Source organism: Paramormyrops kingsleyae, chromosome 21 (assembly GCF_048594095.1).
Source record: "Paramormyrops kingsleyae isolate MSU_618 chromosome 21, PKINGS_0.4, whole genome shotgun sequence".
NCBI lineage: Eukaryota > Metazoa > Chordata > Actinopteri > Osteoglossiformes > Mormyridae > Paramormyrops > Paramormyrops kingsleyae.
Genome location: NC_132817.1, coordinates 20,518,196 through 20,530,928, shown reverse-complemented (window position 1 = coordinate 20,530,928; position 12,733 = coordinate 20,518,196). Strand labels below are relative to the sequence as shown.

Here is a 12,733-nt window from a genome sequence, read left to right as displayed (position 1 = left end):
TACATAAATACTTTTATTAAGGAATCACAATGAGGTTCATTGTGAGCTATCAATCATTTTCAAGTCTTCCAGTATCACCACCTTTTATACATTTTCCACTTATAACTGGCCATATGAATGTGTCTCCTCATTTTGGCTACCCTTATACAGTTGGATACTGCTCTTCAATGGGACTTTGATTTAAACACTCAACCCGACTATGCATCTCAGTCTTTGTGCATCGGATACATCATTTATATTGATCTTGCATCACATGCACTCCAGACTCAATAGACAGACTGTTAGGTAATGGGTAAGAATTTAAAGTCAATGTCTAAGGTACCACTGAAGATACTGATAGATTGGGAAAATATGACAGGCTGCTGTAATATTATTGCAAGATTATAACATTACTGTTAGGGGCTTTCAATGGCAATGCACTTACCCATTATATAGCAGTAAGTACTATATTTTGTTTAGAGACCAATGAAGATCATGTAACGTCTCTCTCTCATTCTGTTACACCTGCATCTGAAGGATAACCACGTTAAAGGTCAGTCATTAACTCATTAAGGAAAGGGTGGATTTCAGCAGCCGAACCGCTCAACGGAGGGGTGTTCATGTGTTGCTCTGGGGGCCATAGATAAAGGCCTCTCCGGCACCTCAGCTCGGTAACCAGGCAACAAAGATGCAGTGCCTTCATGTCAGCCTGCATGTAAAGTGATCAATAACTCAGCGCTGGCTATAAACAGCCCCGCCTGACAAACGCAGAGGTCTGCGCCGTAACCCTGCGAAGTTAAAGGGCAACCGGCTCCTTCAACTTTTCATACAGACTAAAGGAGAAGCTGAAGAGGGGGGCGTGCCATGTGACAAGGGGCCACCATGCTCCGTACGATTAGCATTCATATCGGTATTCCAGCAGACCAGCAGCTCAAGGAGCTACAGCACCAGCCCATTCACAATGATAAAAAGACTGAGGTAACAGTCCAGGGCAAATTTCAGCAGGGAGCTATCAAAGAACTGTAAATGCCACGAGTTCCGTGATTTTTACGATCCATTCTGAGAGAATAAAGTAAACGTGTTAGATATGCAGGTCAGTTTTTTTATGCAACAAATGTTTAAAAATTAATCTTGCTATGACCTCAGAGGACAATATCTGCTCCGGATTAATTTTTTAGGACACAAATCCAAAACACTAAAATTATATAGTCCAGTCTCTGCCCCCAGATTAATATCGAACACTAGTAACATATTTTGGTAACAAACAAGTTCCTGGTAACAATACCTCACAGCTCAAATTCACTGAATACTAATAAGATCAAAGGAAGCCGGCTGACCTCAAATTCCGCATAAACACAATGCAAGACTCCAGATTCTAGATCTCAACTCCCACGGTGTGAAATCTAACTGCCCACAGTTGGCAGGCTAGACTGCTGAAATGACATAAAGATAAAGACAAAAGCATGGAGACAAACAGTTGAAGTCAATGAAACCCAAGAATGAAATCAACGGATTAATATTTTATAAGTGCAACGTCAGCAATCACCTTGTCGGGGCCTTTAAGTCGTTTTTATGAGTCAGCCGCAGAATCCCCAAACCTCAGAGCTTTTGCATAACTAGGCCAGATCGCAATTTCCCTTGGGTCCCAATTCAAGGTTTAGGGGGAAAAGGGGAGAAAAGGAAAAGGTAGAATTCCTACCCACTGCAGGCAAATTTTTCTTCCTGTGTTATTTCAGGACAGGAACGAAACACCATGAAACAGATCCACTGATCCATTTACATAGTCTAAAGGAAGCAGTTGCTGGAATTATTGACTAAAACTTGTACAACAATGTATAACCATCACCCTCTTCAAAATTCAACCTGGAAATTCACTGTCAACATTCATAATTGCATGTTTTGTTTGAGTCTAGTTGCTCATTACTGAGAACATGAAATTAAAGCCGACTGCATATCTAATTAACATTTCCTATTTTTAAAAGGAATGTTTCATATCTTTGCTACTGTTCTTGGTCACAGAATACAGGGTACAGCACACAACAAAAATAGATGGAAAAAGTCCCAGAAGAGTCCCAGGGAGAGGGAAAATCTTATCTGGAATACAAAACTAGTTACCATTCTAAGAAATTGCTTAACTCTGAAAATTTAAACACCAGGTCTAATTATGCATGCACAAAGTCATCCAGATGCATGCCAATGATCGATGACACAGCAAATTGAAATTCATGGCATCTACCTAATTAGCTAACTTGACTATAGAATACAGGGCATTTAGAGTGACCAAGAGTAACATTTGGAGACGACTACGGCAAGCGCCAAGCAAGGGCAGAGCGGGTGTGGGAAAAAAATACAGGCCTCTTATTTTTACGCCATTGAAGTTTATTATCCTCATATGTTGCCCAGTACAAAGTAACAATTTAAGGAACTGTTGTGTTTTTTTCTTTTTTTTCTTTTTTTTTAAGAAAAATCTCTTCAGTGTAACATGGAGCTACGACCGCTTTTTATTTAAAAAAAAGTTTTATTGAATGTTCGGAAATGCCAGTCAGATAAACACCTACTTGCCAAAAATAAGGTGCCACATAATCTTGCTCCTGAACTTAAAAAGCTGTCCGGAGGACAAAGGCTTTTCTCACCTGCATCGCACATCCCACATCTGCGAAGACAGCTCTTCACAACGGACCCTTTCAAAAATCTTTCAAAATTTCTCCCTTTCAGTCTTAATTCAAAGAAATCAAGGGAGCTGCGCGGCACTGAGCGTCACCTGCTACTGACATACAATCATAACATAAAAATCATAAGCAGTCGATAAATGGATTTTGGAGCAAGGGTGGAGAAAAACACACACACACATGCAACCGAAGGGATACTAACCCTTATGCTTAGGAGTTACTTTATTCAACACATCTATATCATCATAATTTGATCTTTCATTTTTTTTTATTCCATTTATTTTACACATAGACCAAAACAAAAAAAAAAAAAAAACACTGAGGAACACCTTGTTTCCTCAGTCATGAGAATGAACATACAACCTATTGAAAAATATAGTTTTGGTACGTCTACTATGTGACAAAGGGAGAGTGTAAGACAATGAAGAATCATGTCCCCCCCCCACCCACCAAAACCTTCAGTGGCTCGCCCAGATCAACACCTCACGGCCAAAACAACATACCAGCAAGAACGCCAGGGAGAGTATATTCTTGGTGATGGATCGGAGATTCCAGAAGCAGACAATTAGGTGGAAGGCAGCTTCATTTTGGCAGATGGAGCTCTGGAGAGGATTCAGACATGTGGGGAACGCAGCCCCCCCCCCCCCCCCCACCCGTCCCCCAACCACCAAAATCGAAAAGAACAACACTCCTCTTGTTCTTCACGTCGCCGAATGCCAGAGGAGGGCCCGCGCTCAGAATCTCAGGTGGGATTTGTGTTTCACCATATACCTGCAGATCAGGAAAGAGGCCAGGGCCAGGGAAGTGAGGACGGGCCTCCGACTCTGCGGGCCGCGTGAGGAGAATCGGGTTTCGCTTTGCTCGCGCGAAAAGGAATGACGCTGAAACTGTGGCGCGCATCACCGAGCGGGACGCCACGTGGGACGCCCACGGTGTGTGGCATGTGTCATACATGTTAGAAACCCAGATGTCTGAGCAATAAAAGAGGTGGCCAGCATTTAATAACCCCCGCGATTAAAGGGTCACGCCCCTTTAAGGCGCTCGCTGCCCGAAAACTGACGCCGCATGACAGCAGGCCTGCAGGCAGCCGGGCTCACCTGTCGAGCGTCTCCCAGAACCGCAGGAACACGGGCCGGTCTAAGTGCCTCTTGTGGTGGCTCAGCTCCAGCACAGTGACGTCCCACTTCTGTACGTTTGGGTCCATTTTCTGTTCGTCGTATTTCAGATGGAAGGCTCTAACTGTGGATTGGGGTTTGGGGGGGGGAGACAAGCAGCCTGTTGACCAAAATTTGCCAGGCAGGGTTTTCCGTGGCTTTTAACAAGTGAATCTAACATATACTATAGTTAATGATACCCTTTTTTTTGTGTTAAAATTTTATTCAAGAAATGATGCAATTCTAAGGCAATCCGGCTAAAGATGAGTTTATATAGATTGATTAGACTGTTTTGAACGAACCGGGGAAATAGCAAAATACACTAATCTGTACCTGATGTGACAGCACTTTATAAAATGTATACGTTCACGATACACTCTGATGTTATCTCCTAGGGACTCACGGCAAACGAACAGAAAGGACAGCCTCCCCTCCCATCCTGACAGGTAAAACACTTGCTTTCTGCCTGACTGACATCCTGCTTCGACTCACTTTTAGAGAAAATGTCAACAGGGGACCCGTCAGCCAGTAACCACGGCCAGCCCTTGAACTGCCAGGCAGGGCCCTGAACGAAAACAGCCACCACGCGATCCCTGGAAGAGAAAACAAAGGGAAAAGGAACTAGATATTTCATTTAGATATATCCCACTTTGTAGGATGCTGGCGTAAAGAGCATCTGCCTCATCTTCTGAAGAGTCTTCTACTCTCCTACTGGCCACAATGTGGACACTTACATTTGACGAAGCTGCGAACACTGACGCACTGGGGGCCACACATGCAGAAAATACACAATTACAGAAAAGAGCCGGCAATTTATTAGTCAACTAGTAAATTAGCCTTGCTCAATTTTTCTGACAGACAAATGTGTGCACACTATGACAAACGAGGCAAGGCGCAGTGGAATAAAAGAATACATTTGCATTTTGATTTTTACAGACTTATCGGAAGAAGAGGACACAGAATGCTGGATACGTGTCTTTTTCATGAATCTCCATTTTTTGTAATCATTACAGATAAGTGCATCGGCTAAGTGCCTTAAGTTTTCAAAAGAGACAAAAAGGATCATTAGATTAAGGCGCATTTTAAATGCACTGCACATTTCCCAAAACAGACATGCCAGTGAAAATGACTTTCAAAGAGGGAAACTCTAGTAACTTCGCAGACTCCAATGGCACAGTGTGCATGGGCTGTTGGGTATTGAATTGTGGGTAATCTGCACACGCACCAGTCCTGTGGGGCCAGTTTAAGAGGCTGGTCGATGACCCTGTAGGGTACGGTCACGCTGATCGTTGTCCCTCCAGGCTGAATCTGATCCTTCCGCCTCTGAAGCAGGACCTCGTTGTCTCGCTGAATGCCCTGTTTCTTCTTATCGTCAGACGTCACGAACCTTCAAAACAAAACGTGGTTTTTTTTTTTTTAAAAACAAAACCAGGGCCTTCGGGTTTAAGCGGGTGACATTCAGCGAAACAGACGCCGCACTGCCCGTGAAAGCGTTCCCGTGGTAACCATTTGCCATAAGTGGCAGTCGCTTGGCTAGCACAGAAAACGAGAAGTGTGGATATCCGGGCGGGCAGACGCCCCAGAGAATGGACGCACTTCTGCAGAAAACAATCAACTTTTGTTCCTGCTGCTGAAAGTCGAACAATGTTTTATTGTTGCAGTTAAACACTCAACTATTATATACATATATAACAACGGATAGAAGGTTTCTCCTCATGAACAGCTAAAATTTCCTTACGTCACTCTGGGATTAAAAACTGAATACCAGCAAAACCTGTAATCAGACAGACTAAATCAAAACAGGATTTCAACTGAGTGTTAAGGCAGTTTAAAGGCAATTCAAAAAAGAAAAAAAAAAAACAAAGTTTCCCACTCAATATTTTAGCTATACCTAGCTATTTCTGATTTGAAGAGACTCGCCATGGAGAAAATTGAGTGGTGGAACAATTAGGTTTAACGTACGCAATTTCTGCACTGAAAAACAGGAAGGCATAACAGGATTCTGCAGCTGGCAATAACTTGCAGAAGCTTTATCTCAGCACAGGCTGAATCGAAGCATGAGCAATTACATGTAGCAAACCATAGAAAGTGTTTGCCAGCCATTCTCGGAACACCTGAGAATTTAACCACGGCATGTTTAGAACCTGGCAGGGTCACATCTCTTGCGGTGTTTAAAAATGTGCACATCAGCTCATCTAGTAACAATCACTTTGTCCAAATATATTGAACATGAAATGTTAAGCAAGTCCTTCTGCTGAGAAGACGTTTGCCAATATGAAATATCCAAATAGCATCTCTCTCTAGTCAAATAAATAAATAAGTGAAACAGATAAACAAATAAATAAATGAATGAATGTGGTAAGGAGGGAGTGACTGACGGCTCTGGACACTCACAGACGACTTTCCGAAATCAGAAGGTTACCAAGAAAACACATTTCCCTTGCCTGTAAGACAAGCAGTCTAGGAAACCACCGAACGTGACTTTCTGTGTTTCTCTTTGAGGAACTGGTAAAACAAAAGGGTCACCCCATAAGTGAGGTCACGCCTCGCAAAGGCTTTTCTTCAGTCAGGTTTATATCTGTCTCTGCGTCCATTCATCTGTCTGTCCATCTCACTGTCTTACAAACCATTCCATTCCTTTAAAGATAGGTGTAATGCCTTTAAGGTCACAGCTTAAACCTGTTTCTCAACCACAAATTATTTTTGTCATTTACAGCATAAGCTGCCACTTTTTAAACCAATCCGGGGGCGGGGGGTGCAACTTTTCAAAGTCAAGGCAGCCCTGTGAATTCGTTCTAAAAAAGGCAACAAAAATCTCATGCGAAAAAGCCCACAAAACAAGCCGAACGGAGCCGCAATCTGGGACAGATCTTTCGAACGGCGCGGCTGTCAGAACAGTCAATCTTCCGGCAACGGGGCGAGAGCAGCTGGAGGGAGGCAGAATCCCCGGCCTGTCACAGGCGGGCGCATCAAATCGACAGGCCAGGATGGCCCCTCGGGCCGCCCCACGCCTCCAGCGCCGCGGGCCGTCGACGGCACCGGCGCCCTCTGGAAGCGATCACAGGCCTGCGAGAGGCGGCGCTGCCTGCACCGATGTTTCTTCGCAGAATAAAAAGTTTGCCTGACAAAATATCCAATGAGATTTCTGAACGCCGACACTGTTTGCCGGGGAGACGCAGCAGACGTGCGGTTTTGACGGACTGGAAGTCATCACAGATACGAGACATTTGCAAAAATTAAGAGCATGACGGCGCGCCAAGAGCAGCACGTACCACCACTGCATCACACCTCCTCCAGACACTCCCGCTTCCCTCCCCGGGTGAACTGGCATAGCCCTGCCATGTACTCTGTGCTGCCTGGGACAGGCTTCAGGCCCCCTCCCCCTGAGCTGGATAAGCAGGAGGATGGATGGACAGATGGATGAATGGATGGATGGATGCTATTAGCAATACTTTAGCAGCATCTCAGCAAAAGTGTTACATAAAGTGACCGACATAGATATTTGTCCTAGAATGCGCAAGATTTTTTTTTTTGGGGGGGGGGGGGGTTAGCTAAGCAAACAACCAAGATGACCAGTAGTATACAAATGAAAGGTATAAAAAGGAACATTTATTTTAAGAACACATCTACATCAGAAGTTCATATGCTTTCGGTCATATAAAACAAACCATGATGGAATGACACTGGTGACGGAATCACGGGAGTGACAACATACTGGCTAGCTGGCAAGTTAGGTGACGTGACTCTGGTGAACGGATGCTCGAACCCGCGAAGAGGCCTTCTCACAGCGGCCATTAGAAACGCGGCTTAAACGCGCTCTTCCGACTTAACGTGCCGCGCTGCGTGCGGCAACTTCAAAGGCCGCTGCCTTTCAGGCACCCGCTAATTATAAAGTCCCGCTGTCTGCTGCCAGGGAGCCAGGAAGCCGCTCATGCGAGGAGCTCAGAGCAGGGAGACGCCGTCTTTTTCGGCAAGTCAATTAGACGCACATCAAATGGCCTTCCTAGTGAGAGGACACACCAAGCGTGTTAAGCGCATGAGACTCACAAACGTATCAAAAACGCCAATCTGAACGCGAGTGCACAGGAACCCTAAACGTTATAAACACAAAACCAGCTTAAATCATACTTGCGGCACACAACTAAACTTAATGAGGTTTCCCTAAGAGATTTGTGGATGCGTACATTTGCCGTACGTTTACTAAAAGGAGGCTATTAACCTGAGGAATATGACCATACCGGAATAGTAACATTCTCAAATCTGGTATTTTTCGTAAACGTAAAGGTATGTTCAGCACTGTCTCTGATATGTAAACAGTAACCACATCTACTAGTGAGACCAGTTAAATAAAATCCTAGCGCATGCAACTTTGAAACGACGAGACGAGTCGTGTGACAAATTAACATAAGGGCGGGGCTTAATTTGGCACGAAAGGACAATATCATTAACATGCCTCTGGTTAAACATCTTCAGTTTCGTGGCAGTGAGAAGCAGTTCGATGTGCTAACACATTCAGTTTAACTGATTTATGCAGTCAATAAGATGTTGCAACTGCAACCAATTCCTCCGGCGAGTATCGGAAATGACTGTGTTAGCAGTAAATTTTCACAGGTGAAAATGAGCTACTAAAGCCAGAGCACCACAGTAGTCTGGCTGGCGTTTCTTCGGAAACAAACGCAGTAAAAATGGCAGGCAATAAAGAAAATCGACTAAAATACTAGAAGTTTAACATTAACGTTCACCAGCAGGCACATAAGTCGAGTTCAATGGGACAAGTGTGATTTTCCGAAGGTTTTTTTTTTTTTTTTAATTGACCGGCGAGGTAATTACAAGGCCAATCAGAGTTTGCCACTAGCTACATTCAAAGGCATTTCAATGATCAACTGAATAATTCAGATCGTCACCTCGCACATAAATGAAAGAAAACCGCTGCAGCAGCTGACGCACACGCATAAACACCCTCGACCTCCCGAGCGTGAGCCAGCACGTCTCAGCTGTGCATCGTGTGGGCAGCGTAAACAGGAAGAGACTCGCCACTGTGACATGCGGCTCACGCCGCGCTGAACCCGTCATCGTCACGCATGGTGGAAAGGTTGGAATCGCAACAGCACAATGACCATTCCTGGGCCACAAGTTCAGACTGATATGATTTTGATGGACGACATTTTTCACCTATATAGTGGCTCAAACTGTGCTAAGCAAAGCTATTTTAAAAGTTATATATCGGTGGAACACTTAGCAAGGTGAAAAAACCCCTCCCCAACTGCCTTCCCCATTATCGTGTTCACTGGTTACGCATGGAGATGGACAGCAGGCAGAAACGGCACCAGCAGGTGCAAAGATATTCATCCAGATCAGAGTCTGACAGCATGCCGAGTCACGGCAATCTAATAATCAGAACTGCCTGCGACGCTTGACTTTTTCAACTCCCCACGCGTTACACAGTTGCCAGCCGCTCGGACAATGACTGCTGGAATTAAAACACTATGTCACAAACCCTGAAGCTGACGCGGCTCTGTGGACAAGGCAATTATTAACAAAATACCCCTTAATCAATTTAGTTGACCCCCTGTTTCCCATTAATTTCCTCAAGAGGCTGTGATATATATGAGCTCAGCAGGAATAACCAACTAATTGCACACTTTAAATGCAAAACATTTTCTGCTAGGAAGTAAAAAGCTGCGATTCAAAGGCATCAAGTCTATCCCCGGCCTGAGCAGCCATGCAGCAATGACAGCATGCATCAGAAGGACCGTGGGGAGTCATCCTCGGATTTGCACGCAGCACAGATGTTTTAAGGTAACATGCGGAATATACTGCATATTGATTTTACCCTTCATATAGAGAATCTCCTTCAGTGACTGAGATAAATGGTACGATCACATTGTATTGTGCATTGTGCATTAAATAATGGCTATGGTATTTCAAAAGGCTCAGCGTAGCTTTAAGTGTTCAGCAATGCCGAGTAGAAGAGGGATGCAACTTCTCATTAGTTAGAGATTTATCAACTGTGCCACAAATAACTCTGCCTGAGGACACATATTTCAAGGCAATTTCATATGGCAGAAACACTAACATCAAAACACTTACTTCAGATCTTGCAAAAGATCCTTGGCGTTAAGCATGGTGATCAGCGATGTCGTGGCGGCGGGTATGATGATGATAGGAGTTCGAGACCCTTAACACGAGGGGGGGGGGGAAAGAGCATGGAAAGATTGCATTTTTGTTGATGCACATTCAGCCCCTACATTAATGACAAAATCATTACTACAGCTTACTGAGACACGACTCATTTACATCCAGGAACACTTTCAGACAGTGCAAACATACAACTTCATTCTTAAGCGATTAAACACATATTGCTTAACATACATGCTACACATACAATGTATGTAACAGTGATTAGACAGAAGGAACATGGGACTGTGGCACAGAGCAAACAATAAGAAGCGTGACTGTTACATACTAGAATCCTGCGTCTGCCATTTCCTTCACAGACAGAGACAAGCTATCGAACACCCTAAGTGACCTTGAAAAACTACATTTTTTGCCAGCAACCACTATAAATTCGAGAACTGCAATACAAGCAACCAACATTAGCCAACATGCAATTCAGCATTTAGCTGGTAATAAAATATCCAAAGTTGAACATGATATTTTAACCCTTTAAAAGCATCATGCACGTAACTGGCCCTTTCCATACATACCCTTCTTTTGGTTAGGCGGTGGTCTGGCTTGTGACACTGAAAAGGAAAATTAAAATTAACGGTAAAAAGTTTAATTCGCCTGTACAGTGAAAACAGCAGCATGGCACTTGCTTAAAGTGTACGTTGTATTTTGATGCCGAGGCAAATCAGGGCATGTTTGTTTTATGCAACAATGAAAATTCATTAGCAATCAAGGATTGATGGCGACGCAGACGAGATAAATCACCACTTACACACCGAAATCCTTCCCCCTCAGATGAATAGATGTTTTTGTAACAAATGAAATTGTAAAATCTACATTTGAAGTAAATGAACAGCTAAGTCAGCAATGAAGCAGGGAATGTGTTGCTTCTCTGAAGTCGTTTGCTACAGAGAGTGTATTTAATCTGGGGGGGGGGGGGTTCAGAGGTTAATCTGTGGCATGTGATGGGGAGGCATTAATTCTATGCAAACGTGTGCAGCCGGGAATTTCTTCGGTGCTACGTGCCCAAGAATGCCAGATGCAACTCAAAACTGGTCAGACGTGGACTTAGGCAGGGAGGGGACGCTGGAGGGAGAGCCCCCCCCATGCGTGGTGGGACAGTGAAACCGAAAGGAACCACAAATCAGCTTTTTATTGACTTTTGACCCCTGGACAAATCAGCTTCCAGAAGCCTGATAAACACTGAACACACTGTGTGAGAAGGTACCAGAAAGACACTGCGCTGATTGCTGTAATGAATCAAACAAAGAAGGTACGTGTCTTAATTTGGGTCATACAGAAGTATCATGAAACTAAAGCTACATTCTGATTTAATGCACTGATTCAGAGATGACGTAAGGGCAGAAGATGAACCAGATCTGGAGTTCCAGGTTCTGAACACAAGGCGTTAACTACTCCTCTGGCCTTCTAGAAGAGACTCCCCACCAGTGCTGGAGCAAGGAAGTCGTTCTGGAGCCATTTTAAAACACTTTTTTGGGACATTAAGTTGACACTGGACAACACAGAAGCAATTCATTAGGAGAAAAAGTCAAATGTCCAAGTTATCTGTCAGCAATCAGGATGAGTGCAGCCCAGAGAACAGGACACCGCGAGAGACACCTGCCGCCGCCCCCGACAGAACCATCCTCTATGTATTTTATTGATTTCCTGGGCTCAGTCCAAGAAACAAAACAGCAAGGCCAGCTTACAACCCCCCCCCCCCCCCCCCCCAAGTGTCACGCCAGGCGTTACGGGGCGAGTTTTCAGAAGACAGAAACCCCAGACGACGGCATTAAATCTCCTAATGGGCCGCTTATCAAGTCGGCAATGTGTTTCTCAGGATTTCCGGGACAAAGATCTGCCAGAAGTGTCCTCTGTTTCCAGACCTGATCTCCATTATCACCAAGCAGCCTTTTGGGGCAAGACGCTTCACAATTTAATACTTTTTAGTGTCAACATCTTACGAAGCCACACATTACAGTGAAACCAAAACGTTAAACCGATCATCAAAACCTTGCCTGCTCAACTCATCAAATCATCAAAACTCAGACAGATGCAAAAGGAGATGAAAATAAACATTTAAAATTACCAGGGTACAATATCAGTTTAGCGCCATATCACCATATTAAAGGTTAAATCCCTACCAAAATTTCCCCATCGTCCAAAAGGGGTTCGGACATCAGGTTATCAAAAACAGCAAACTGATTACACTCATGTTTATTTTTAAATAACACCAAATTGCACAAATGCATAAATAACTCTTAGTAACGGATGCGATACAGGCAAAGCAGCACATCAGAATTAGAAAGTTATAATTCTGCCTGCTCTGATTAGTCTTTAATCTTCCCTGGCCTGTGATAGTGAAGTGCAGACCGCACATGTAGCTGAGCTGATGAAATTCACATTAAACAAATGTTATTAGCCAGGGGAGGGGGGCGGGGGGGGGGGAATGTACAGATAAAACTGGTCCTCGCAGAAAGTAGTATTGGGGAGGGGGCAGAAAATGAAGCTCTTATTGTAAAAGGGGCTGCTGAGTGCTGAGTCAGAGGCACGGGATGTGGAGAGCAGCACGGGATGTGGAGAGCAGCACGGGATGTGGAGAGCAGCACGAGAGCATGTTACATGTTCTGAGCTGAAGTTTAGTCAGGATATTTTTAGCAAACCACACCGCTAACTCCCAAGCTGGCTAACAAATGTAAGGTGGAACAGCGGCATTTAACACCTTCATGAGCTTAAATAGTGTTGGGGACAGAGGGGAAAAAA

At 44.2% G+C, this 12,733-nt stretch overlaps 1 protein-coding gene across 1 annotated transcript in view; it reads right to left on the bottom strand.

Annotated features, from left to right (window-relative positions):
• Window positions 1-2,837: 2,837 nt before the first annotated feature.
• Window positions 2,838-12,733, bottom strand: part of cdc73 (cell division cycle 73, Paf1/RNA polymerase II complex component, homolog (S. cerevisiae)) — a 42,451-nt gene continuing 32,555 nt past the window's right edge. The window contains exons 12-17 of the mRNA XM_023806508.2: window positions 10,510-10,545; window positions 9,893-9,980; window positions 5,028-5,189; window positions 4,295-4,395; window positions 3,746-3,887; window positions 2,838-3,419 (exon numbers count right to left, since the gene is read on the bottom strand). Of these exons, the coding sequence (XP_023662276.2) occupies window positions 3,383-3,419; window positions 3,746-3,887; window positions 4,295-4,395; window positions 5,028-5,189; window positions 9,893-9,980; window positions 10,510-10,545 (566 nt within the window). The 3' untranslated portion in view covers window positions 2,838-3,382. The remainder of the gene's footprint in view (window positions 3,420-3,745; window positions 3,888-4,294; window positions 4,396-5,027; window positions 5,190-9,892; window positions 9,981-10,509; window positions 10,546-12,733) is intronic.